This window comes from Astatotilapia calliptera, chromosome 18 (assembly GCF_964374335.1).
Source record: "Astatotilapia calliptera chromosome 18, fAstCal68.1, whole genome shotgun sequence".
Classification (NCBI taxonomy): domain Eukaryota; kingdom Metazoa; phylum Chordata; class Actinopteri; order Cichliformes; family Cichlidae; genus Astatotilapia; species Astatotilapia calliptera.
The window spans coordinates 7,075,071-7,101,974 of NC_137439.1; the positions used below are offsets into that span (position 1 = coordinate 7,075,071).

Below are 26,904 nucleotides of genomic sequence, written 5' to 3' on the forward strand. Positions count from 1 at the left end.
ATACTCGCAGACCTGCTCTGGTTGTTTTACTTTATGGTGTACTCTACTTAATCCTTACATGTGACATCGTTATCACTTATTCCAGAATGTTTTGGACTTTGGACTAAAAGACTGATGCCTCAGTCTGTAGGCTCTGAAACTCAGAATCAAAGTTCGTTGCCTTTCTGTTTATACCATCACCACTGACAAATCTAACTGGATAAGATGTGATTGAATGGGCATCTTTGAAGATACAATAATATAATTTTTTTTCATCTGCAAAAGCTGTATTTGAGTGTGATTCAAGAAAAAGCATATCAACTCTACTACGTCTTCACCAGGCAAATGTTTAACATGAAAAAGGGCAAGGTGCAGGATACTAAGGCACCAACACACCGACTTCCTTTTCAGCCATTCGAGAAAACAGTTCTCCCCAAGATGACACTCCAAAAAGAAAAATACATGCAGCAGGAAGGAAGGGGTCTATATTTGAATGCAAACACATTGTGCAAAATTCAAAAGACACTGGTCACTAGAAAGTGTTGGTCAGTGGAATCTCCCAGGGATGATGGATTGCACACAATAACCGTAGGTGGTATACTAGAATTTTATTTGGACGTTTATATCATTATAATAGAGCCTGCTTCACGTTAAATCTTTATTTTCATCTCTTTTATGTATAACTGTGTGACATGTGGCTTGTAGGTTTTATCCCTTATGTTTTGTCAAGCTTTATCAGCTCAGCATACACACTGAGTCTGCATATCTACATACTGACAGCACATAACTGAATAGGTCTCATTCTTGACTGTCTTCTTTTTCATCCAGGGAAAACGGCAGCATGACTGCAGACACATCTGCCAGTCAGGCTATGGCCAAACCAATGACCCCAACCAGTATGAGTGTGTCTTCTCCTTCCCCTGACGCCAGTGTCACCAGCAACACACACTACGCTGCCACAGCCTCTGGCAACCTTGGACGTGGTTATGGAGCTATGTCAGGGCGAGCGCCTACGCCTCAGGGAAATAGCCATGCACAAAAGCTGGGCAGCCCTTTAGCCTTGGGAAGCCCCAGTATCACCTCAGGGGCCCAAGGTGCCATGTTGTCTCCTCGTCATCGCCAGAGCCCCAGCATGCCAGCTAGCAGCAGCAGCTGTAGTAGTCCGCATCTCCCCCAGCACCCCCCTGGCTCTTTCTCTCCTGCAGCCAGCCTCCGATCGCCAGCCCCTGTGTGCAGCAGCACAGGAACCAACCAAGGGTTTAACTCTCTTAGCGCACTGCAGGCTCTCAGCCAGGGCCACAGGATTTCCCAGGGACTCAGTGAAGGACAGCACCCAGAGTCCCCTGACAGAAAACCAGTCGGCCTTCAGAGCCCTCTTCACAGCTCCAACCCCGGTAGCCAAAAAGCCAAGAACAATATAAGCTTAGAGGTTGACCTATTTGGAACTTTTCAGGAGCAAGACCTTTTGACATCCCAGAACCAGGAAGGTGATCAGGGGGAGGGAAGAGATGGTGACCGGGAGAGTCTGGGTGACCTTAGTGATGCGTCAAACCAACTTCTGAACACCAAAGGCCATACCAAGCTGCTCCAGCTGCTCACCACCAAGTTGGAGCCCTCTGATCCCTGCTCACCAACGGGTGCTTTCGGAGATGACCAGATCTGTAAGGACCAGCTTGGTGGTGTAGGTGGGGTGGGACATAACAACCACTCCACCTCTTTAAAGGAGAAACATAAAATTCTTCACAGGTTGCTGCAAAACAGCACCTCGCCCGTGGAGTTGGCCAAACTAACAGCTGAAGCAACCGGAAAAGATCCCATTGGTCCAGAGTCGGCCTCCGGGGACAGCATGACCGCTCTAGGTGAACTCTCCACAAAACAGGAGCCAGGGAGCCCCAAAAAGAAGGACAATGCATTGCTTCGCTATCTCCTGGACAGGGATGATAACAGCATCCTGGATAAAGCCATCAAGATAGAACCTGGTGAAGGACTGAAGCTCTCCAGCGTTAAGACTGAGAAACCAGAAACAGGCTTTAACATGGAGCCACAGGTCAGTAATTTATCAGGCAGATTTATTAACTACTGGTTTGGTAGCGTCAGCTTGTTTTTTGTTTGCCCTGTGTGCTCGGTTCAGTTCCGTTTAGTTTTTAAATGCTTTTTTTTTAGGTTTCAGGTGGTGAAGCTCAATTATTTCCATGTATTTTCAGTTCCTTTGTTACATAAAATAGCCTTAAATATTACAGCTTTCACGTTTCAGTAGTAGTTGTCGTAGCTTCCTGCTACAATATGATGTCTTTACTACATGTAACATCAAAGTCATCAGCTGTTTCTCATTTACAACGAGCACATTGCTGATTAATTCTTGCTCCCTCCAAACTTAGTCAATTTAAAAATACTAAGAAAACAGCACTTTTAAGTCATAGTCATTGTTACAAATGCTACACAATCAGAGGCCTCAGTATTAGGAGTTTTTACTAACTACACAGGGAGCCCTGAATCCCTCAAAATAAGCACTGAGATGCATCATTGTCTAAGCAACACATAATGCTACATCTGTTTTAATAGATGATTCAATTTCTTGGGAAAACTGTATTGTTAACAAATCTTTGTAATTGCTTAAGGTTCACATGAACACCTAAAAGTAAGAAATGTGGTCGGTGATGCTCGTTTGTTCTGTGAGATCCGTGTTGAGTTCCTCTTTAGACAGCCAATGGCACACTGCCCCCCACGCTCCCAGAAACACAAGATGCCCTGGCAAAGAAAGCAGAGGAGTACTGTTTAAAGGCTTAGGCATATGTGTGAGTCAGTGTGTGTGAGTGAAGAACAAGGGAAACCAATACTGTATGGGAATGAGATTTCAAAAACACTGCACAGGTCTCCTGTGTGGTGTCTGTGTGTGTGTGTGTGTGTGTGTGTGCAGAGTTGCAGTTTCGCTGGGAAAGTTTACTTACTGTGTTTGAGGCATATCTTGCAGGAACAGCAGAGGAGTTGTGTTGCTATGGATCAGCACACATGTAGGTGTGTTTGCGTGCATTTGTATAAGTGTGCACGGCTGCATGTGTGGTGTGCCTGAATGTTTAAAAATATCCATATGTGTGCACATCACAGCATCCTAGAAGAATAAACCATGATGTCTGCCACCAGTTAATAGAAAACTTTATAGATTTGTTAGATTTGGAGGGTTGAATTTTTTTTAAAATAATGTTAAATCCCATGAACATTTTTTAAACATTTATTCCAGGAACCAAATGGGCATCATCAGAATAAATATTACATATGAAAACTTTATCTCAGTGGATGAACATCTGTCAGTGGACCTTGAAACAATGGTCAAAGTCTATCCATCTCTGGTGAGCATGTGTCACTAGACCTGAACTGAACCTGACAGTTTGTTTAAACATGCTTTAACAATTCTGTGGCTCATCACTTAGACTGTATTGAAAAGATGGACACAGTGATGTCACCCACAAATTTGGGGACTCCATTTTTAAGCCTCGAGATGAGCCTCATTGTCACTGTAATCTGTTTTTAAACTACATGTTATGAGCAGATGGTGGAACTAACTGAAAAAAATTAGGAATACTGTACACCTTAGCAATCACAAAATAGCCACGCCCTAAATCTTACACTACGTGTTGTGTATTTTGCCATACATTTGATGATAACTGACTAAGTTAACTTGCTCCACTGAGTATTTAGAAATAGCTGTTGACACCACAATGGCTGACCTCATTAAGGAAATGTTTGTTTTTGTTAACAGGACTTGTCCTCTTCTGGCTATTAGAATGACTCCAGGTTTAACTGGCACTGGAGAAGCACATCCTCCTTTTATAGACACACTTTATGACTTATCAGGGATATGTAAACTGACCAACCATAAATCCTCTGACATATGATATTGATATGGAGTTTGGTTATTATATTGACACCTGTTCAGGGGTGTGATGTGCCAGGAAGAAAGTGAGCAGTTGGTTTTTGAATTTATCAAGTGTAAAGATCTGAGAGACTACAGAGAAATCCTCCTCACAGTTCACCTCCTGTTTCCTTATGCCTATTGGATCCAGGTTAATTAGATGTATGCTAAAATAAACTATAACTTCAGTAGATTTTTCATATTAGATGTATAAGACTAGAGAATCTCCAAAACAGCTCATACGGTGGGGTGTTGCCGACGTGTGGTGATTAACAGCTACCAAAACTTGTCCAATGAAGTACAGCTAGTGAGTCAGGAGCTGGGTCTGTTGACCAATGGAAATTAAGGCTTGATCTCATGGCAGACCTACTGTAACACCGACTGCTTAAAGTTTAGGCTAATAGCAGACACCCGCAATTTTTAGCATCAACATGTAATCATTTGCCCACATTAATATTATGTATGTGGTTTCCTTCAAGTGGTTAAAAATTGCTAAACCCAAACACATCATTGGTTTCAGTGTCGTAACCCTCTATCCTGCTGTTATTGGTTAGTTAGTAAATCTGTATTCAGTTCAGATTGTTGCTTATTGACAAGGCAGGTGCATTTATGGTAAAAGTAAGCTACAGGAAGTGGCCAATGGAAAATGACTGAAGTTCAGTCTTTCGGAGAATAGAGGCACACCTATTAGCAGTACTATATTACATATGAGCACCATGCTAACAGCTAGCAAGACCACGAGTTATAAAGCAGGGTCCTATTACAATGTTATGAACAGCTGAACTTCTGAAATAATAAAAATAAATATATTTTTTCATTTACACATTTTTTTCTTTTTTACTAGTGTTTCCTTTGGTGTGTGGCCATTCTGTTTTCACCTTTCACTCTGTATCTGTGTGTGTGTTCTCTTGGTGTTAAACAGAGCTGTGATTGGGACTTACTGTACATCACACATGACCTCATTAGCACCAGCAGTTTATTTTTAGCTCCTCCTCTCTTCATCAACCAAATGGCCAGAGGCAACCGTATAGTGACATACGTTGTTTGAATTATGAACTAGTTTTAGTGGCATGCCAGGATTACCACAGCATATGGAAAAAAGACATGAAACCACATGATGTTACATCTACTTTCGAACCCTATTTCTGCACGTTGTCACATGAAAGCATGCATTTTTTTCATTATTCAGTTCCCTAAATGTCAACAGCCCTTCACTGAAAATAATGTTACAACGTATGTTTGGCTGTAATGCAGCAATGTGGCACACTGGTGCTACTGTCATGTGATGTAAAATGTGTTTTATGTCATTTTATCCTATAAATAATCTATTTATTAATTCTGTTTTTTCCCTGTGGCTGGTCTCAGACCAATGAGCTCGAGGACCTGTTGGATAACCTGCAAAGTGGTGGCCAGGAGCAGCAGCCGCTGTTCCCCAGTCAACCACCGACCAGGGGTGCTGATCCCTCGTCATCCTCTTCCTCTTCTGTGCCACCTGCCTCCTCTGTCGACAAACAGACCACCATCTCTGACATTCTGCAGATGAAAGACAGCGGCAGCCCGCCCACCCAGCACAGACCCTTCCCTCCCATCGTCCCCGCAAGTACGTCTGCAACACAGTGTTTGTGTTTGACTGAATTACACCATTCCAACATCTTGAACTTGCTAAATATTGAGAAAATCTTCAGATTGTCTCTAAATATGTACAGTACTGTATGGGGAATAAAAAATACTGTTTTTCCTCCTAGCAGGCTTTAATGGTCCCAGGCCCAGCCATCCAGTTCAAGGTGGTCCTCCAATAAGGAGCATGTCTCTTGACAGCAGCATGGGCCCCTCCCCTCACACCAACAGGCCTTTCCCTCCTCAGCACAGGAACAGTAGCCCATACCACTTAATGCAACAGCAGCAGCAACAAGGCATGATGGGACCCCACGCGGGCATGGCTAACCAAGCTGCAATGACTAACACAGGTGAGGCAGAACAAGATATAACTTTGAGGTGTATTTCTGGCTATATAGCAAATATGTATGTCAAATACATATATACACATATATACAAATACATATATAATACTAAATAACCTTTGAATGAATCTTTTCCCCATAACAGGAATGCGTGGCTCCATGCAGCAAGGTTGGAGTCCCCAGAGGCCCATGGGGGGCTCTGCAGGCCCAGTAATGGGCCAGGGAGTTGGACCTGGTCGTATGGTTCCCAACATGAATGCTGCACTCCCTGCAAGAGGCAGTGTTCCATCTGGATCCAGAGCCATGGTTAATATGCAGATGATGAGCAACGGTAAGAGAAAATGGGCAAATAACAGAAACTCTTCTCTCCTTGAATTCTACGCTGTTTCTGATATTCTGTGTATTTTTCCCCTGCAGAGTTGGACATGGCAACGCCTCCTTACCCTCAGCAGCAGGCTCCACCTAATCAGACTGCTCCTTGGCCAGACCGAATGATGATGGATCATTATGGAAATCCAAGCAGGTATGGCATAAGAGAAGAGTCATCATAAGCAGAAAATGAAGCACTGAATCTAGTTTGATAATAATGCCAACTTACCTTCCAGGCCACCATACAGTGTCCCCCAGGAGGATGGCATGGGGTGTTGCGGCACAGGGTCTGAGGGCCAGCCAGATGAAGGCACTCTACTGAACCAGTTGTGTTCGGTGCTAAAGGACTACGAGGGTCTAGAGGAGATTGACAAAATGCTGGGAATCCCCACATTGGCAGGACAGGTGAGCTCCTTTAAGCCACTCTATGCTAAACATATAACCTGTTTTGGAGTTTTGGTAAATAACATGTGAAGCACTTTTAACCACTCTACAGGGTCATCTGCCAGACCAGGACCAGTACCTGGGCTCCTCGGACCCAGCAGCTGGCATGAAGCCTCCTCTCTACAGTCAACACTATGCAGGTCAGGCAAGTTATGGTGGCATGCCTCCTGATGGTGGTTATCACGGCCAATCTATGGGAAGCCACATGGGGGCTCAGAGAATGCCGCACACATGTTATCCCCCAATGATGAGAATGCCTGGAGGTGCAGGGCCGAGGCAGGCTGGCATACGACCAGGGGGGCCTAATCCTATGATGCCCCCACAGCCCAATAACCTGAGGCTTCAGCTGCAGCACAGACTCCAGGCTCAGCTGGTAGGTGGCGCCAAATATTTGAATTTCACTCTTTTATTTTTTCCAGATTTCCAGACGTTTTACTGTACACAATATAACATTGATGTTGCAATACTGTATTACAGTGTTGGTTGTGCTCAATGCTTGATGACAGAGCAGTTACAGGTTGTGTAGGCGTTACTTGTAGCTAATAGTGCTTAACAAAAAGCTGAACATGGCATTAGTTTTGGCAGGTGGGCAGAGTGCAGCTGGCAGTGCTGATCCTTTCTTGGAAAGCACATCCTTCTTAGGGTGTCCTTTCTAAGCTGTGTCATCCTGCATACAGTTTCTTCTGCCTCTGCAAACCACTTTGCAACCCAGCTTCATCCTTTTCATGCTATTTCTGACATAGTCGATATTATGCCTGTTCTCACTGGTGCTTGCTCAGTTCTGGGGAGGGGGTTATTGCTGCTGTTCTTGCCTTAGTCTTGCCTTGCCATCCCATGTCAAAGTGCAGCGAGGTCCCAGAACAGAGCCATACTACTAAAGATAAAGTACTGCAGATGAAATATCAATCCAGTTTTTCTGACAGAAATGGATATAAGGACAATTATAATTAGTTACTCAGCATGAAGATTAGATTAAATTCAAAGATGTGACCTGGCTAATGTAACAAGTTCCTCCATTTGGTTCTTTTTTCTTTCTGATTCTCTTTGTTGCTTAAAAAAGCCAGCAATTATTGCTGCATGCAACTGGTGGTTGGAGCAAATAAAAATTTCAAGTAAAGTTTGTCTTGTAAAGTAACGCTTTTATGGAAATTCAGTACAGTGATTGTGATTGACCGTTGTTGTTGTTGACCCGGGTTTAAAAGGACATCAGTTGCTTTGCAGACAGTCAGTTACATATATTTATAGTCATGTCCATCCCTTAATGTCACCTAAGTACGATCACAGAAACAAATCTTTTCCTTTCTGTAACTACAAACTGTTTCATATGATTCAGTCATGAATCCTGGCAAACCAGGCATTGATGTTTCATTCAAACCTCATTACCATTTTGAAAAAGAAAAATCTGATTACAAAAGATGCCTCTGAGCCAACAGGGTTCACTGAGTTTGAACTGCAGCAGCTAGAAAAGCACAAATGTTTTCCAGCTTTCTGGCTTAATCAGCATTTTTTTGTTGCTTAGACAGTTGACAGCTGAAACGGCAAAATATGCACAGACAAATTCATACACATACCTTATACTATTAGCTGGTAACACGTTAGGATTTCTCTTTGAAAAGCTGTTGTTGTCTAATTTCTCTATGTGAAACACTTTTATTTTTTTTATTGTGTTTGTATTACTACATAAATGTTGAGCTTATCTAGATTTTCAGTTTTTGTTTTGTCTTAAATTTGGTCTACGCCAACAAAGACACAGCTGGTGTTTTGGTCCAGGCTGCCACCTGGTGGAGAGTCAAGGCAAAACGCTTTGTCCCTTAAACGTCACTGAAATTAGCAGCAATTAGCAGTTTGTTCAGATGTGTGGCACGACTTTTACACTTCCCGCTTTACATTTATTGTGCCAGCAGAGAAACAGTGAAGTTTATTTATAGAAGAAAACTTTTTTTCAAAACCCATCTGAATCAAAAATGTGATTTTAATTCTTTTTTTTTTCTTTAAATGGGTTGCAGGTGAATGCAAAACTGCAAAACTCTTACAAACACCCAGATCAGTGCTTCAGTACTTGTGCACATCAGTTAATCATATGCATTGAATGTATTTTAAGGCATTTATTAAGGGCAAAATTGCAATATCATATTTTTTTTAATTCCGGGCTGCTCTGCCTTCTCTCTAGAACCGACAGCCAATGGTGAACCAGATGGGTGGAGTCTCCAACATGAATCTACCTCTACGGTCTAATGTACCAAACCAGGTCGGTTTGCCTGCACGAACACTTTATTCTCTTGTAAACACATGCTAAATATTATCAGCACAAATCATTTCCCCTTTTTGCTCCTTGCCTAAATGTGCATCTCCTCCTGCAGGGAACCCTCAACTCTGAGATGATGGCCCAGCGGCAGCGCGAGTACCTCACCAACCACCTACGCCAACGCCAACAACAGCAGCAGCAGCACATGCAGCAGCAGCGTGCCATGATGATGCGCACTCAGGGCATCAACATGCCACCCAATATGCCCACTGGGGGCGCTGCTCCTACGCCAATGCCCATGGGTGGTACCAACCCACGGCTCCCGCAGGGCAACCCGCAGCAGTTCCCCTACTCGGCCTCCAGCTACGGTACAGGCCTGCCCTCTCCTCCTCAGCCAAGCTCCTCCAGCCCCTTCTCCTCCCCTCACTCCCCCAGCCATCATCTGGCTAGTCAGGGCATGATGGGAAATGTGGGAGGGCAATACAGAGGTGTAATGAGTCCGCCATCACACCACAGTCCCTTCCACTTCAGCAGTGCAGGTATATGATGAGAGCACAGCAACAGCATCTCAGTGGTCTGTGTGTGCTTCATGGAAGATGTGCTGTAGTTCTTTTTACTTTTTTTTGTGGTGGCGGTCTTTTTTTTCTTTTTTCATGACTGGGTGTTGGTGGAGGCTGCATGATTAGTTTTTTCCTTCTGCTGTCTTTTTTTTCTGTGCTAATCAACACAGAAGCAAAATTATTTTCTTATTATTACTTAAAAGAACAAGGAAGTCGATTTTTTTTTCTGTGATTGTTTTATTGTAACTGTCGTAAACCAATCACAAGGGGTGGGGTGGCTTGTAAAAGTTCTGTCAGTGCTGTCAGAACTGAAGTAAATGAATTTCATTTAACAAAAAAGATCTTCTGAAGTGAGGACAATACGACATGAGTATTTTGTGTGAATTTAATTTATTAACAATCTAGCTGTTGGTGAGTTTGGGCCTTTTTTCTTTCCATTTCTGGTTGGTCTTTCAGTTATAGGGCTCTCTCATTGGTGAATCAAAGATTTTGATGATTTTTCAGATACTGTAAAAAACTTTTCTCTGAGTCTCAGAGGAAAGGTCATTCTCATTTGTCTCAAATTCACTTTATCCTTTTGGTAAGATCTTCATATAATGTTGGGGTCTAACTAGTCCAGATTACCACCATCTGAAAATTATTATAAAGTCTTAGTTTTTACTTGTGTTATTGTAACTGTCTATGACACTCTGACGTGCAGGAATGAGCCAGCAGCAGCAGCAGCAACACCAGGATCCAGTGTCCTGTTTTCCATGCGGGGCCACCACGCCGCAGAGCCCCTTGCTGTCCCCCAGAATGGGGCAGGGTCAGAGCCCTATGTTGCAGCAAAACCAAGGTCCACCCCAAACCCAACACCAGGGTCCGAACCAGGGAGGACCTCCCAGCTACCAGCCTAGTGCCGACCTCAACGGATGGTCTCAGCCTGCCAACATCACCAGCAGCAACAGGTATTATGTGCAAATGCTTTTGAAATGTTGTGTTTATTTACAGCTGAGTATTTCTGTTATTGGCTTTTACAAGAGTAGATTTGCATATTCACAGTAGTAATCCTTATTTGGGGGCTTGTTTTGGCCTTCTGTTGTCCAAAACTAGCAGTATTAGCGCCTTTGTAATGTTAGTCCAGCTTACTTCTGATTGGCTGTCCTGAGGAAACCGAAGGCTTGAACAGCTGATGAGATGGTTTCTGTCCTCAAAGTCAGAGCTGTGTGTTCTTAAATATTATTATAATTGTTATTGTTTCCAAATTAGGGATATCCACACTAATTGCTGACATATAGAACAAAGAGTAGCTATTTTAAAGATGCACACATGGCAGAGAATAAGGAAAAGCATAATAGGTCTCAGTCATTTTAGTTTATTTTTCTTTTTTTTTAGAATTCTTTTTATCCTTTTTGACTCAGCTTGTCTTCTTTCAGTGTCTACCCCCAACAGTCTCAGTCTCACTACTCCACACAACCCGGTGGAGGAATGTACAGTGGCAACAACAACATGAACCTTGCCATGGGCAATAATAGCATGAACCCAATGTCTGGACAGATGAGCTCCATGGCCTCTATGAATACAGAACAGGTGCTTCATACAAGCTTACATTGTCACACCTAATTCTTTTTATGTTGTTTTGTCACACATGCAGAAGCTGTAATTGTGGTTGTTCACTATGAATTTGCAGGGCAATGAAAGCAGCCTTATCCTGGAACAGATAACAGGGATTGACATGCTGACTCAAGAGGGTGAATCCAGTTCTGTAAGTAATGCACTTCTTCAAAACATCTTCGTATCCTATTTGCACGGATGTTTCTGTAATACTAGCACAGGCACAGTGTTGTAAAACGAAACAAAACATAGGGTGTAATACACAGTAATTGCTGCAGGTTGCTGGGAAATGTATGCTATAGGTGGAAATGCTCTGTGATGTGGCTGTACACTGTTGCTTAAAAGTGCACCCATCACTACACTATAAAAATAATGGTTTAACTCTAGGCTCAGATTTTGCCATCCTTAGCTTGGTATTGCCCCGCTTTCAGTCTTTAGATTTAAATTCATTAATTTGTGTTTAAAATGTGCACTGGAAGCCTTTAATGGCTGAAAATGAGATATAAGGTGTGGGTGAAAAATCAGTTTTTGTTTTGTTTTTGGTTACATGATTGGTTTTGATTCTGTGGAGTAAAAGTCTGTAATAACATAAAGACTTAAATTGAAATGCATTTGAAGTTCTTCCCCCAGAACAAGTAGAGATCTTAAAATGTTGAAAGCATTCAAATGATCAGATGGTCCTTGTTTATTAAACTGATACATCATTTGTTACCCTTTTATTGATCTTTTGTAATCAGCACTTGGAAACCACTTATGAGTGCAGAAAACTCAGTTCAGTTCTTTGTTATCAGAGTGACTGTAATTTAAATTACCTTGATGATTTTCTGTCTTCTACAGAATTTTTGCTGACCCCAGGCTGCAGTTGAGACGAGCAGTGAGGGAATCCATGCAAAAACACTGACACCCATTCAGCTCAGCTCACAGAGACGTATGAAGGACTTGATGAGAACACTGCCCCTCTGTCACACCAGGCAACTCAGAGGCTCTATAGCATGAGGACAACCGAGACATGTGCAAACTTCAGGACTACATTCACAGTGGGTTTAGTCATTGCTTAACATTTTATGCAAGAAAAAGTCTGACATTACAGGGAAACTGCCATCTGAACCATCCTGACAGCAAATGCCCAACATGAGGATAATCCTGAAAACCCCCAGCTATTTGTGGTTTTTAGGTTTTCAATGTAACTTATTCTTTGATTGATATCAGCTAATCAACATGTGGTATGTATCTGTAAGCTGTAGTCAAATCAAACACTGTATTCACAGTAATCAAACACTTAAGAGGACTTTTAAAACAGAATTTTTCTAAAAAATAGTTAATAAAAGTACTGAAAGGTGTTCTGTGTAGCATTTTTAAAAAGGTTTTCAAGCTTTGTTTTTCTTATAGTTTAAAAAGAAGTTTGGATAAGGAGGTTATATCTAGAAATGAGAAAATGTGAGTGTGTGTGCGTTTTTGGGGGGACGTAAATTTACAAGGAGGGAAAGAAAAGCACATACAGCTGTAAACAGGCGTAAAGGTTGTATTTCTACAACCTTTACATCTTAAAATTGATTTCAATACCTATGATATTCAGTTTTCCTGAAATATCCCCGGATTTCCTCTACAATTAAAACGGATGTTGTGAGGGTTTCAACAGTAATAGTATTTAATCAGACACCGGTAGCACATTCAGGGTTCATTAGGAGATATTATTTGAATTGCCATCAAGAAACGAGGTAAACTTCTCCACCTCTAGCATTTTTCAGCATGCTTTGTTGAGCTGGAGTTGGATAGAGCAAGCAACAAACTTATTCCTTGCACATTTTGACACTTTAGTTAAAAAAATGCAAAGTCATGCTGTAATTTTCACTTTTTATTATACTTCCTTAAATTGGGGGCAAGTACTAAACATGTCCAAAAAGAGAAGAAGCTTGTCTATAATGAAAATGCTACATAGAGCACCATTTAAAAAAATAGGTAATTTGCAACTTGCTGAATTAAAATTTGTGTGGAGGTTATTGGTCCCAAGTTGCCCAAGTTAACACAGTCACACACACAGTGTTTGCTGTTTGAATGTCCTCTGGTCAGATCAGTGTATTACCAGAGTTTTTTATGAGTCTCTGAGGTAACTATGATGGATTAAGTTTCTTGTGTGTGCGTGTGTGAAACTGAAACATAAGTGGCAGGATGATGAGTATAAATGAAGCCTCTGGATTATATCTTTTATGGTTCGGTTTTGGAGCCTAAGTGAAAATGACAATGAGAAGGTTTATGAAAGATATTTTATGGTTATTTATAGTTTTAAAGAAGATTTAGAGATTCTTTCTATGACAAAAAACAAAAGAAAACAATCAAGAATATCAAGAATAAAAAAATTCTCTCAAATGGTACATGTTGATGTCGATTTAAAATTAATATATTTCAACTGCTGTAGTTACAGGGGACCTGTCTCCCCATTTAATGACTTTTTGAATGAAAGTGAATGTGTATAGATAGTGTACATAGATTTTTAATATCCTTTTTTGCCCCAAGTGGTATTGTAAAGCAGCAGCTCGGAGTTTAGTTCAACAAAAAATGAGAGCAGAAATATTTTGTTGGTTAAATGAGCATCAGTAGATGAAGCTAAAGAAGCACTTAAAGTGAAAGTTTATTCACTTTTCTGCCCTGTTTGCAGGCTAGCCCTTTAGCTTTCCCAGCTACAAAATCACAAGCTATTGCTAGAATCCTGAAGCTATTTTGACAAACTAGCTAACCTATTTAGCTTTCCACTTAAGTAGCAATAATAATAATTTCTTTTTCTAGCTTTAAGATCTTAGTTTTCAGTAACTTTGTTTTCCTGGACTAACAAGGGTTTTGGTACAAAAAAAACCAATTGGCCAGTATTAGCGTTATAACATCTTAAATTAGAATGGTGTCACGTGGCTAAATGTTAGCATTAGCATTGAAAATAACGCTATTGTTATTTTGAGCACATTACTTTTTTCAGACCATTCTTGTCAGAAATACTTTTCCCCGCTGAGATTTAACCAGTGAGCTTATTTCTGCCTCTAATGCAGCTTTGCCTCTAAATGAAAAGAAAAATGTGTAAAAGTAAAAAAAGAAAAAATCTCGACGCTACTGCAGCTCATTCTGAAATGACCCTTCAAGATCGCGACCTTGTAGCCTGCCAGAATGTGTCTTGCACTGCAGGTGTGTAGCTGAATCTTGGGTTGTGCTGAAGGGCAAATTTAACTGTTTCTTGTGTTGGGTTTCTGTGGTTAAAGTTGTCATCTTTAAGTCTCCATACTGTATGTATTGGTAAACAATGCAAACATTTTTTGCGCCAAGGATAAATCCTTACGTAAATGAAGAACTAGAGCTAAATTACTTTGTCCGTTTCACAAAGTTATAATGTTTTCAATCTAAATTTCTATAGACTGGACTTTTATTTTCCATTTTGATTCAATCACTTTGCAAGGTACTGTTCATTTAGGTGCTGTTTCGTGCGTGTGAGCTTGTAATTGTGAACAAAACTGACTGTAACTGGCAACATGTGTTTCTAGACTTCTTGGTCTGTATATGATCTGATACTCTAACAATGACAATATGATTGAGAGTATGTGAAAATACACACTGTAACACTGAAATGAATTTCACTGTAGCGCTTCTCACTTTGTTTCCACATCCTAACTTTTTAGCCCCAAAAATGTTGATGAACTGTAAGCCATGAGTATCCGAATGTCACACGTTGAGGGATGAACGACCACCTACAGTAACTGCTAATGTTTGATTTCCTCGTGTGACGTGAGCCTGCACAGGTTGTCACTCAGAACAAAATGGTTATTTATGGTTGCACTGTACTGGTATCTAACCTGACTAACATTGTTTTTGGTTTTAATGGGTATTAAGTGTTTTTTACATTTTTAGCACGCCCAGTTAAGCACATTGAGCTACTGTGGCCCAAGAATTACTGAAGTAATTCTAATGCAGGGCCATGTTTCTATTCAAGAAAGGCATCATTTCTGCCTTTCATAGCTGACAAAGTTCAATATTTGCCAATATTAAAAAAACAAAACAAAAACCTACTTGTGGAACTGGATATTATTTCGAATGATTTGTCGGAAGTGTTAAGTTTCCATATGAGTATCTGTTCACACCGAGCTTACTTTTTAGCAACTTTATCTTCAACTTCCCCCCCAAAAAGAAAAAGCTGTCATTGTTTTTGAAATTGTCTCAGCACAAACAGTAGTGTGAGAACGATTTAGTCTGAAATTGGGCAAATTTTAACTTCCGCTTTATAAGATCTGACACTTTTCAGTTCTCTGTGCTTGAGAAATATTTGGGGTGGAGGCTCAGTGTGAAGAGTTCCCATCTTGGGGGTTTTACATAGCACCACCTGTGTTTCAGCTTTACGCACAAAATGTACAATTTTACAAAATGCATGTTTGTCAGCCTGCAGATCGGGGTTTGTGTCAGGACTTGTTTTCCCCTGCTGTTTGTTTTGTCTTTGAAATTTGGCTTTCATTCACTGGTTTAGACATAGCCACTAAAGATAGGATTTAGCCACTAAAAACTATTTAGTTATGTTTGGTTATTTTTTCAGTTAGCTTTAGAAAAAAGATTGTGGTTTCTGTTAAAACGCACCCTTCACATGTTGGAAGTGACCGGTCAGTGGCCCTGATGACATAAAGTCATGCATCAGACACCAAAGGACACCTTACCTGTAAATAAGAGACACCAGCATAATTTAAACCCTGGGAATCAGAACAGGAATCGATAACCTCTGTAATAGAACAGTCATATACCAGATGACATACGTCAGACATATGAATTTCCCTTTTGGATAAACTTATTCTTATATATGAGGGTAATATAAGAAATCTAAGATCCTTTTTTTTTTTTTTACCATTTAACTAAATTGAGGGTTTTTTTTGTTCATTTAAGATAGTTTAATATTTGATGTGATTTTACCTTCTTTGTAATTATGGCCATTATATTTTTTTCTTTCTTTTTATTTTGATTCAAAAGGTTGAGACAGGATCAACTGGTCTGTTATGGATGTATTTTGTGATTCTACCAGAAGGTGGCGCCAAAGTGTTTTAAATGTACTTACGCGACCTTGGTCATGCAAGAAACGTCTTACTTCTTGTGGGTTTTAAGTTTTGGGGATGTTTAAAAGAACCAGTGGAAGAGTAATCTCTGTCACTGGTAAAATAACCCCTGAGTAAAGCTTCTGGGTCAACCCTAACACATTTTTGCCTCCCCTTTCTTCTCTAATGTCAGTAAATTGACTCACTTCCCCTCTAAGAGTCATTTAAGGAAGTTACTTGCTCTGATTTTCTTGGGTTCTTTCTTTCCACTTATGAAATGTGTCTGACATCCTGATAACTACGCAGTGGTAAATTAGAGCAAAACAGAAGGAGAATGCATGTGTCGAAGAATATTTTTCTCATCGCTATTTGAAGTACCCTCTCTACTGTGATTTAACATCTCAGCTGTGACACAGTCCAGTGCATACAGTTCATTAATTATTTTCTTATGTAGAAGTCCGGACGTTCACACATTTTTATGCAAGCTGTCGACTCTAATGTTGCTTTTGCCAATGCTGCTTGTTAATTTATGATTCATGCCACTGTAAATAAATTATTTTTACTGAACTGAGCTGTGTCTTTGTTTCAATTTCATCCATAAAGTGACTTGTGCGGTCCCAGGGAATCCCAGTCTTTATATACTTTATATTTAACCTTAACACCACAACAAAACGTTAATAAATGTAAGTTATGTGGGATAAATGTGCTTTAAAATGTGGGTGGTGCGTAGCCTCTGCATGATTGATGGATACCCGAAGTGCCTTGAAATAGTGCTGACTTATGATCCCTTTCCATGGCCCAAAGACCTTTCTCCTCACCTGTTAATATCCTGGGAAAATTCCCCTTCCCCCGAGCCCCGCACACCCCACTAATCAATGATCAGACACTGTTAAAATTTCACTGACATTTACTTTTAAAGTGTCAGTTTTTAGTTTCAGTTTGCAGTTTGTTTATTCTCGTATATCTGACATGCTGAGGGTAACACAGGAAATAGTTTGGCCGTGCAACTGTGTGACACATCCGAGAATCATGTGGCATCCAGAGTGGTTCCCTATTTAAGTTCGGACAAGTGAGGAACAGCAAAAATGTCACAACGGCACACACACCCTGCCTTCGTAAGGCTCTTTTGTTTTCTGCACAGGGAAACTTGGAACTGGTCCAGAGACCGGTGCACTCTGTGTGGCCCTTCAAATCTAATCAGGCAGCAGCAGGCACTGCCTTCTGTCCACCAGTATAGATATGAAAACTGCTCCAGCATACCTTCAGATAAATGTTTTTGTCATGAATCTAATATTATGAAATGTGGCTGGCAACAAGTGTGAGAAGTCACGTGGGGCTTGAGTAGATAAAGCCTATAGCATACAGAGGATTACTCAAGGTCATGGGATTCGTGAAAGGTCACCAATTCTATCTGCAGCGTTTTTATGATTGGATTAGAAATATTTTTGTTATTTCCAAATGTCTGAAATTCAAAATGATGATGTAGGGAATGATCCTTAAAAAACACGGCTCCTATAGGATGACATGAGAATATTAAGCAACGACAGGATTTGTAACTGTTTATTCTCTGGTGCTGCCGTTAGATATTTTCTCTTCTAATAATCTAATCTGCTGGTGTTACGTTATGTAAAATGTTCACGCTTTTGTAATACTCCACGTTTTTAGTGTTTGGATTACAAAGGAATTTATGAATTATTGCTCAAAGTCTCTTATTTCCCGAATGAAGGCGCATATTCCTGGCTATAATTGGTTGGAATTTTCCATGGGACGTGATCTGGGTTCCTATTGGTGGACCAAGCTGTCAGTCAGACAGACTGGCTTTGGCTTTGGTTTCTAAGAGCGGCTCGCGAACGCCAAAGAAGGGAGGAAAAAAGCGACGATGCATCACTCTGCTGTTTCTCCCAGACAGTAAAGTGGAAATGAGCTTTTAAGAGCAGAATTTAAGTTCAATAATTTATGTTGGGTTGTTACAGCGTCCCAGTTAATGCCACAAAAAAAAAAAGCATTTATAAAGGGGTTACTCGTTGTAAATGGCCTGCATTTGTATAGCGCTTTTCTAGTCCATAGGACCCCAAAGCGCTTTACACTACGTTCAGTCATTCACCCATTCACACACACATTCACACACAGGCGATGGCAAGCTACATTGTAGCCACAGCTGCCCTGGGGCGCACTGACAGAGGCGAGGCTGCCGGACACAGGGGCCACCGGGCCCTCTGACCACCACCAGTAGGCAAACATGGGGTTAGTATCTTGCCCAAGGATATTTGACATGCAGCCCGGAGGCAGCCTGGGATCGAACCACCGACCTTCTGATTAGTGGCTGACTTGCTCTGCCACCTGAGCTACAGCCACCCTAAGGAGCTTGGAAAGAAAAGCGTCTGGACTTCTTTAAGTTGCTTGAGAATCCTGGAAATAAGTTTGAGAAATGAGGAACACTGGGTTACTCGTTATTTATTTAAAGGTTGTAATATTAAGACAAGTCAGTCAATGAAATGGTTGGGTGTGTCCTGATGCTACAACAAACAAACACACTATATCTGAGGTTTTTCATGAAACATATTTGTTGTTGAATTTCAGTGAAAGGGTCGAGCAATTAATGGCTTCATGGCAATTTTCACTCTTTTTAAGGCCTCCAACAGCCCGACGTGGGCTCAACCCAACAACAGATGAATGGGAAAAAAACATTCCCTGGTCTGATGTATCAGGATTTCTGCTTTTGCTTGGTACAGCACAATTTGACTTTCACAACATGAAAGCATGGATTATTTCTGCCTTGTATTCTTGTATTAATGGTGGTGTTGTAATGATATGTTGGGGGGGGGGCACACTTTTGGCCCCTTAGTATCAACTGAGCATTTTGTAAATGACACAACCTACTAGAATATTGTTGGTGATCATGTCCAACTCACAGTGTACCCATGACCAGATTCAATAGAGCGCCTTTGGGATGTGTTGGAACAGAGATAAGCATTGTTTGGGTGTCTATAAATCAGCAGTAACTGTGTGATGCTATCGTGTCAATTTGAACCAAAAGGATTGTGTCCAGCATCTTTTTTAGCATCTTCCATGCATGAAGAATTAGGAGAATCATAAAGACAGACTCACTGGCCACTCTTTTAGGTACAAGCTGTAAACATTATATAAACTGCAGATCAGCGAAAGGCACAAAACCTTCAAATTTCTGTAACAAAGTAATAATTTGTCATAATGATTTAGATGTAGAAAAACTTAACTTCCTGCGCATTTTCACTGTGACTCATCACCACACAGGAAGGCTGGATGGATTTCAGTGAAAGGGCTGAGCAATTAATGGCTTCGGGGCAGTTTCGCTCTTTGAAAGGCCAAATGGCCTCGTTTTGACCCCAGAACTTGACACTTGACCCCACTGCGCCACCGAAACCGCCATGCAGTGACTCACCTCACTAAATGTAGGACCTCTGCAGAGGGGGTGTGTATGATGAGAAAGAGGGCGGTAACCACTGCAGTCCTCCAGTAGTTCCCCTGTCACGGTTATTGACAGTATTACTGGTCGCTGCTTGTAGAAGAGTAAATCTAACATTTTTATTTAACAGGTGACGGGGGCCAAGGAGACAGAGATGGCTGGCGCATCGGCACCAAAGCGACAGGACACCCGGAAATTCTTTGAGAATCTATCCGGCGCTGGTAAATCCATCGCAGTGTTGACCAGCGGCGGAGATGCCCAAGGTAACTTAGTGAGGTTCCATTATCGGACGGCGCTCCTGCCCTAATGAAAATAGATAATTTCGCGTAAAAGTGCTGCCGAGAAAGCACCAGGAGAATAAACTCCTCTCTTAAAATATGCTATCAGACGTGTTTACTGAGGCTGACGTGGTAGTGGCACGCACTGCCAGAGTTAGGCTACTTTAAGTATAAGCGGTTCTTCCCCTAGTCTGGTTGTAGGGTTAATTTTACTCCCTACCTCTTTGTGGAGATTTGGAGAAATATGTTAGCTAGAGGCCTGTCCGACAATGGATGTATCCCCTCCAAGCTTGTCAAAAAGCGTGGTGGTCAATCAAGGTGCATAATTACATGAAAAAATAAATAATGCATTTTATTTGCCTTGTATATATTTATTTTTTCTTGATACCCATTATTTACAAGGTATTAAGCAAATCACAGCGACTATTACGCAACAGCTGCTCTGAAACCCTTGTCTTACACATTTTTCCATGGATGCTGCAGTAGACTATTTATAACCGCTTGAGGAGGTATGAAATAGTAGTAGTAATCACGACCTGCTGGAAAAAGATATGCAGCAGGGATGAGGGGGCCAGTTTGGAAAGCTGCAACGAAATCAACAAGTGTTCGCGGTAATTAAATAATTGAATCCTCTTACGTGGGGAGTCGCTCTCCTTATCATGCATTCTGCACCACTGCAGAATCTATATGGACTGTGTTCCTGTATTGATTGCCTGTGTCCTGCGTCCCTGTGCGCGTCCAATGGCACACGTATGATGTAAACAGCAGCCCAAAGCTGACAGTGCTATACACTGTGGTGTGCACTCAGTCAGGTTTCGCCACTGCTTTTGGTGGAAAAGCATGAAGTCCACAGCTCGTGATGGAAATTCTTATTCTTATTCTTATTCTTATTATTGTTATCATTAAAATCCCTATAATTTATCGGTTCAGGCAAAAGTTGACAACGCCATTAAATGTCATCTTATTTCTTTATATTAACTATGATTTTTGCAACTTCCCCTCATTTAAAAAAAAGGGTCATGTTTCAGCAGAAATACACGTATTGTGTCACTGAAGATGAGTCGTGAGGAGGACCACCGTGAAGAAGCCAGACTAAATTACTCGTCTTCCGGCGTAACCTTTCACAGTAAAGGGTTTCCCCTCCCCTTTCCGCAGCAGGGCCTTAATTTTGAAAGAGACCTGCAGTGACTTCCTTTGTCCTTGAGTCACTGTAGTCATCCGGAAGTCACGAAGGGTTGAGTCGCCTACGTGAGGGCGAGCTGGTGTGCTGTGATGTGCAATGTGCAAAGGAAACGTAAATAAGTTACTGTTACTGTGTGTGGATGTCATTTTATCCGTAAAATTAGGTTCTATGACGACAGCCTAATATAAGTGGAACATTTTTTTAAAAAAAAAAAAGGTGAAACAGTGATTTTGGTATTTTTATGTGTCTAATAGCGTCACCATTCATTCATGTGATGTTCCAGAAACAGCACTAGAGTGTATTTATTGGACTTATATATCGATATTGGAGTGTAGTATCGGCTCTATGCGTGCAGTGCAGCAGCAGAGCCATTGTTGCCTTTGAGCCAGGCTGTTACATAACACACGGTGCCTATAGGCTCCTCTATGAGTGGATGAATATTTCGTTTCTCTGTTGTCTCTGCAGCAGAAGGCAGCACATGAGCACCTGTGTAGAATGTAATAGAGCCAGCCTCTGTAGGAACTATGTGTAGGAGCGCATACTCCTGGCAGCAGCTGAGATTTAATTATAACTACACTTGGACATTGTTCCCGGGGCGTGAAAATGATGCGCACACAGTCCCACTCACCAGGGTCAAACGATAGCAGGACTAGCTTTTGAATGCCTTTCCTGGAGAATCTCTCTGCAGTGGAAGCCTTTAACAGCCTCGAGTGTCTTTAAGGAGGTTTTTTCCCCGCTTGCCATTGTCACCAAGAATAATTAGGTTTGTTGTGATATAATAATCACATGTGGACAAAGTTTCTGATGTCTATGAGCACTGGTTCCATTTAACATTTCTTCTGAATGTGTATATTTTTACTACCCAGACATTAAAAATTAAAAAATACAAAACAAATACAAACCAAAGAAATGAACTGTAACTGCATGGTACTGTTATAATGTAAGACAGTGTAATGCTAATGTTTTAAGAATCATTAAAGAGGATCTTTATGCTTTTCCTTATTTCCAGTCAAACCTTCTGTGTTTCAGACAGTGGATGAACTGAGGATCTTCACCAAGGTTCAGATTAAGCCATATAAAGAATATGTAAACTGTAATTGAAGCAAAGCGTTTCTAATAGAGACTAAGAAAAAAAAACACAGAGCTAGAAATATGGCTGATAGGCCTCTTTTAGTGTTACTTAATAAAAATTCCCTCTTTCTTAAAAGCAGAAACAATCGGTAGTTTTGTGAAATATTTCAGGCTATTTTTCAGACTTTCATTTAGCAAACTTTACAGTTTTCTGAACTCACAGGAACATCGGTGCTTCATGTGCAATGACAATTTTTTGCCAAGGCAGATTTCCCGACCGCTGCGGAGAATACATGCCCAGACTGAGCTGGAGATGTTTAGTCATTGCAGCAGTCTGGGAGGAAATACTAACAGCATTTCATGATTTGTGATTTAATCCAAGAGCTCAGCTGGGACACGACACACACACTCACACACACATACATGAGATGATAAATGAGATGTACTCACGGTCGCTGATCGCTCTTATCTGTCTGTGAAATCCTTATTATTTTTTTCTTTCTAATTTTGTAAAACTCAATTATAGTATCACACAATTCAGCTCAATTTTACTCATTTGCCAGGTCCCCTCTGACCAATCAGCACTTTGCAGGTCTATTAGCAACACTAGCTCCAACACAAAAAGAAACACAGTATGGAGGCCTGGATGTGGTTTCAGCCTGTTCAGTGTTTGCTAACGAGTGCTGACAGCACGGTGACTCCCCCACCCAACCCCCACCCCGTAGTGCATTTGTCTTAGATGTCACCTGCCTTATAATGCTGTTGCTACTTCCTCTAGGTCAGCAGGAGTAGTTTTGGTAAAGGGCAAGATAATTAATTATTTTACATAAAAGAGGTAGTTAATGATCATAAATAAGAGAAGTGAGGAAAACAAAAACAAAGATTAGAAAAGAGATATTTTTAGTCTCTTATCAGAAAATTGCAGGCAGCTATTGATTTATTGAGTCATCCACTGACAGAAAAGTGAGTTTATGAATATTTGGATCATAAGAAACCCTTGAAAACCCCTCATTAATACAAACAGTCCTTGTCTGAATTAAGATAAGATAAGATAAGATAAGATAACCTTTATTAGTCCCACACGTGGGAAATTTGTTTTGTCACAGCAGGAAGTGGACAGTGCAAAAGTTATGAGGCAAAAATTAGAATACAATAAGAATAAATACAGTACACAACTGTACAGAATAGAATAAAATAAAATACTATATACAGTAGAATAAAATAAAATAAATATACAATAAGATAAAAATAGAATATAAATACAAATACTATATACAACTGAGTAAAAATACAACGATGACAGAAAGGATTATTGCACTTAGTATTATTGCATATTGTACTATTGCATATGTATGGATGTGTGTGCTTGATCAGTTAAAGTCTTCCTGCATATGATAGTTTTGAGATACAGTATTTTTATACATTATTAATACGTTTATTTTATTAGTTTGCTTTGTTTACCAAATTATATTTGAACATTCATCAAACACAAAATGATGTGACTTGAGAGATCGATATTAGCCACTGACACTGACACTGTTATCTTATTTGCTAATAGCCTGATATCAGTCAACAAGGCTGATGTCAGCCTGTTCATCAGTGCTTCTCTATCTAAAGCTGATTGCCCATGCAGTGGCTGCCACTTAAACCATTATTTCTGTCTGTTGCAATCATTGCAAGGTAAACAGAAAACTTTGCTTATAGTTATCTGCAAAAAATGTATGATTGCACACATTTGACTGATTGCAATGCCTTTCCAGAAGAGTTCATGTTCAACTTTGTTTCCCCCAGCTAAGCCTTTGTTGTTTCGCTCTGGCCCTTTGCCATGGCCCCGTTGGCTCTGCCAAGCTTAGTGAATTGAGCTCTTGTAGTAATGCCAAAATCGTGACATAGTCATCCAAGGAGTAGACCCATCCCATACGCATTCTGCAGACAAGGGCCAGTAAAAGGGATGGGTTGTTTACTCCATGTGGTGTGGGAAGAAATTTGGCGAGGTGGTTAAGTTGGCAGAGCGTGCTAGCTTGTGCTTGCTGGGCTAAATTCTGGGATGCATGCAATGCCTCACCAAACTGGGCTCACTGAGATCTAACATGCTCGTCATTCCAATGCTTTTCCATAAATGGCTAATTAATTCTTTATCCCTATTTTGAATTTTTAAAGTGACCTTTTCTTTTTTTACCAGTCATCTATGTTCTCTGTGCTCTTTATTAATTGCTATGCACTGACCCTATTAGATTGATTGATTAGCTGATGGAAAGAAGAAATAATCAATAGCAATTATTACGATAATGATTCAGCCACTTCACGTGTTAATGGCATAAAAAGCCAAGAGTCAGCTGATTCAGCGTCTTGTTGATTGGATGTCTTTTTCAGAATAACTTAAAACTGTTTATTATTAAGATAAGATAAGATAATTGTAAATTACCCATTTCTGAGACAAATAAAGTCTATCTTAGCTTATCTTACCTTTAATTTGGTAAATAATCAGTTCACTGATAAGTCAAAATTCAAAGATGAAACAGTGGAAGATGGATTTGTTATTTTCAGCCCAGGCTGATACGTAGAGCTTGTTTCTTTTTTTCAGGTTCTCTTATTACACCTAGCGTTAGGATCATTAAAGTTTTATTACAGCTCTTATTCTGTATGCAGGTTGCGACACAGAATCAAAGTAACATCAATACCACCTTTATTCCTTCTCTCAGCGTTTTTACACATCAGATATTTCTCGTCATCGTGCTTTTATGGGAGTCTTCGGTGATGTAAAACTGCACCTTCACTGTGACACCAGACTTAGCTCAAGGTTTATGTTTTGTTCTGTCTCTAATTTCACTAAGTGCTCTTTCAGACCCTTCTATGTTTTGACACAAAATCCTCAGAGGGATTCTCACTTGCAGTCTCCTCTCCCTGTCTCCCTGTTTTTTCGATGGCGTTTACCGCTCCTGTTATCTGCTGGTCTGTCTAGCTTTCTGCCACGCCCTGTTTGTGCTGCTGCTTATACAATCACATTTATGGAAACATCGTTTATTTAGTTCACTGACAGATCTAATTTCTTAAATGTCAAAAGCACCTTAGAATAAGACCGACATTAACTACTTTCTACCTCCAGTTTCTGTGTCTCCCACATCCTCTGAAAAGGTCAAACTGCTGCTAGTCGCTGCGCTGCAGTTTTAATAAACATGGCGGTTCTTCATTAGCTGACACCAAAAATATCTTTAAGACCAATTTGTCAGCATGAAAAAGAACCTGGGTAGGCTCGCAGTTTACCGCAGACGGACATGGTTAATTTCCCAACCTGTCAAACATGATATGTGAGAAACACTGTTTGTTTCTGTATCAACCCCAAACTCTTTTTTTCTCTATTTCCAGGTATGAATGCGGCTGTCCGGGCTGCCGTGCGGATGGGCATCTATGTGGGAGCAAAGGTCTACTTCATCCATGAGGTGAGGCATGACTCAGGCTTTAGACATAGCCCCAGGAGAGTCTGCAGTGTCTGTCACATCACACGGTGAACTAAATTAGAACTGACGAGTCTTTTTTATCGAGCTGTGATTGTCTGTGATACAGCCAGCAGGACTCAAGACTGCATGTTGCTCTGCTTTTGTAACTGAATTTGACCTTAAGGAGTCATTCAGGTGGCTGCAAAGTCTCAAAACTGAAAATGTGAATTTCATTGTTTTATTTTTCTATTGGGGTTAAATGCATCGCATCTACAGGGTTGCATAGATGTAATCTTTGGTGTAAATTCACCACATTGTGTCAAATCAGGTTTCATGAAGAGAAACGCAAACATGCCACAGACAAGTCATTGTGCTGTTACTGCCTGTTGTTGCAAAACAAATTATATTTTGTTCACTCAAATTCACCCAAGTGTAGCTGCAAAAACCTCTGTACACATAAATATCAAAAACTGCACAGTGTTGGCAGCCCACCACTTCATTTTTGTCTCCTTAAGCTGTTCTGTGAAAGCTGTTCTGTTCCAACAGATTTAAGCATTTCTCACCTCACTTCATGCTGTTTAGGTGCTATTTTGAAAAGATTACCTTAAATCAGCCACACTGACTACAGTCATTGTTTATGGCTCTGGTCGTTAAGCCTTTGTTTTTCAGTCATTAAGATCTCCCCATTAATCCCTTTACAGGTAGTGACCTTGTTTTTGTCTTTTTGGCCTCCACACTTGTCACACTAACGCTTGGAGTGTCTGTGTGTGAACATTTGATTGAAGTGGAGTGTATTGACACTTAAAACTGTGTCCACATGGAAATTTGAACCCACTATGGGCTCGTTTTGTGTTTTTAACCTACTGGAAGCAATGGCATGGATTTGGATACAGTATGTACTCTGACCAGCTCCAACATAAAACCACTGGATCATAAATTTTCTACTGGAAAACCTTGAGCTCTGGCATTCATGTGAATTTTACTTTGACAAGTGCCGCCTACTGTTTGGGCTCTATCACAGATCACACCTACTGTAACAGTATTTGAACTTAAACGTGCTGCCGATGGAAATAATGATTTGATAGCGATAGTAACTGTAGTAACTCCTTCTTTCCTGAGTCTCTCAAAGTCATCGATATTGAATGCCTGAGGATGTACAGTATGTGCAATTTTAACTCGACATGATGCCATGAACGACGGGGGCAGACAGACGTGATCTGGTCTCAGTGTAGATATAATTGGATTACAAAGGGCAGGCTTCATCCTTCACTTGCCACACTGTCATGTCCCCATCAGCTTCAAATAACCACTGGGCTGTGAGTAATAACAGCTGAGTGCCACAGTGCTTTTATTTTGGTTTGGGACCATCGCCTCGCAG

The 26,904-nt window shown here is 40.7% G+C and overlaps 2 protein-coding genes across 12 annotated transcripts in view; both read left to right on the forward strand.

Moving 5' to 3' along the window:
* Positions 1–12,047, forward strand: part of LOC113009960 (nuclear receptor coactivator 2-like) — a 50,157-nt gene extending 38,110 nt beyond the window's left edge. For 2 of the 4 annotated variants that reach the window (XM_026148667.2, XM_026148668.2), the window contains 13 exons: positions 808–2,026; positions 5,255–5,489; positions 5,635–5,856; positions 5,996–6,181; positions 6,268–6,373; positions 6,456–6,624; positions 6,716–7,036; positions 8,834–8,911; positions 9,024–9,447; positions 10,169–10,415; positions 10,884–11,037; positions 11,138–11,212; positions 11,899–12,047. In XM_026148667.2, the coding sequence (XP_026004452.2) occupies positions 808–2,026; positions 5,255–5,489; positions 5,635–5,856; positions 5,996–6,181; positions 6,268–6,373; positions 6,456–6,624; positions 6,716–7,036; positions 8,834–8,911; positions 9,024–9,447; positions 10,169–10,415; positions 10,884–11,037; positions 11,138–11,212; positions 11,899–11,910 (3,448 nt within the window). In that variant the 3' untranslated portion in view covers positions 11,911–12,047. The remainder of the gene's footprint in view (positions 1–807; positions 2,027–5,254; positions 5,490–5,634; positions 5,857–5,995; positions 6,182–6,267; positions 6,374–6,455; positions 6,625–6,715; positions 7,037–8,833; positions 8,912–9,023; positions 9,448–10,168; positions 10,416–10,883; positions 11,038–11,137; positions 11,213–11,898) is intronic. The other 2 variants (XM_026148671.2, XM_026148670.2) reach the window with 2 other exon arrangements.
* A 7,553-nt stretch (positions 12,048–19,600) lies between these two features.
* Positions 19,601–26,904, forward strand: part of LOC113010761 (ATP-dependent 6-phosphofructokinase, platelet type-like) — a 48,186-nt gene continuing 40,882 nt past the window's right edge. For 7 of the 8 annotated variants that reach the window (XM_080293001.1, XM_080292999.1, XM_080293005.1 and 4 more), the window contains exons 1-2: positions 19,602–19,820; positions 25,456–25,529. In XM_080293001.1, the coding sequence (XP_080149127.1) occupies positions 19,712–19,820; positions 25,456–25,529 (183 nt within the window). In that variant the 5' untranslated portion in view covers positions 19,602–19,711. Of the gene's footprint in view, positions 19,821–25,455; positions 25,530–26,904 lie in introns of all 8 variants that reach the window. The other variant, XM_080293002.1, reaches the window with a different exon arrangement.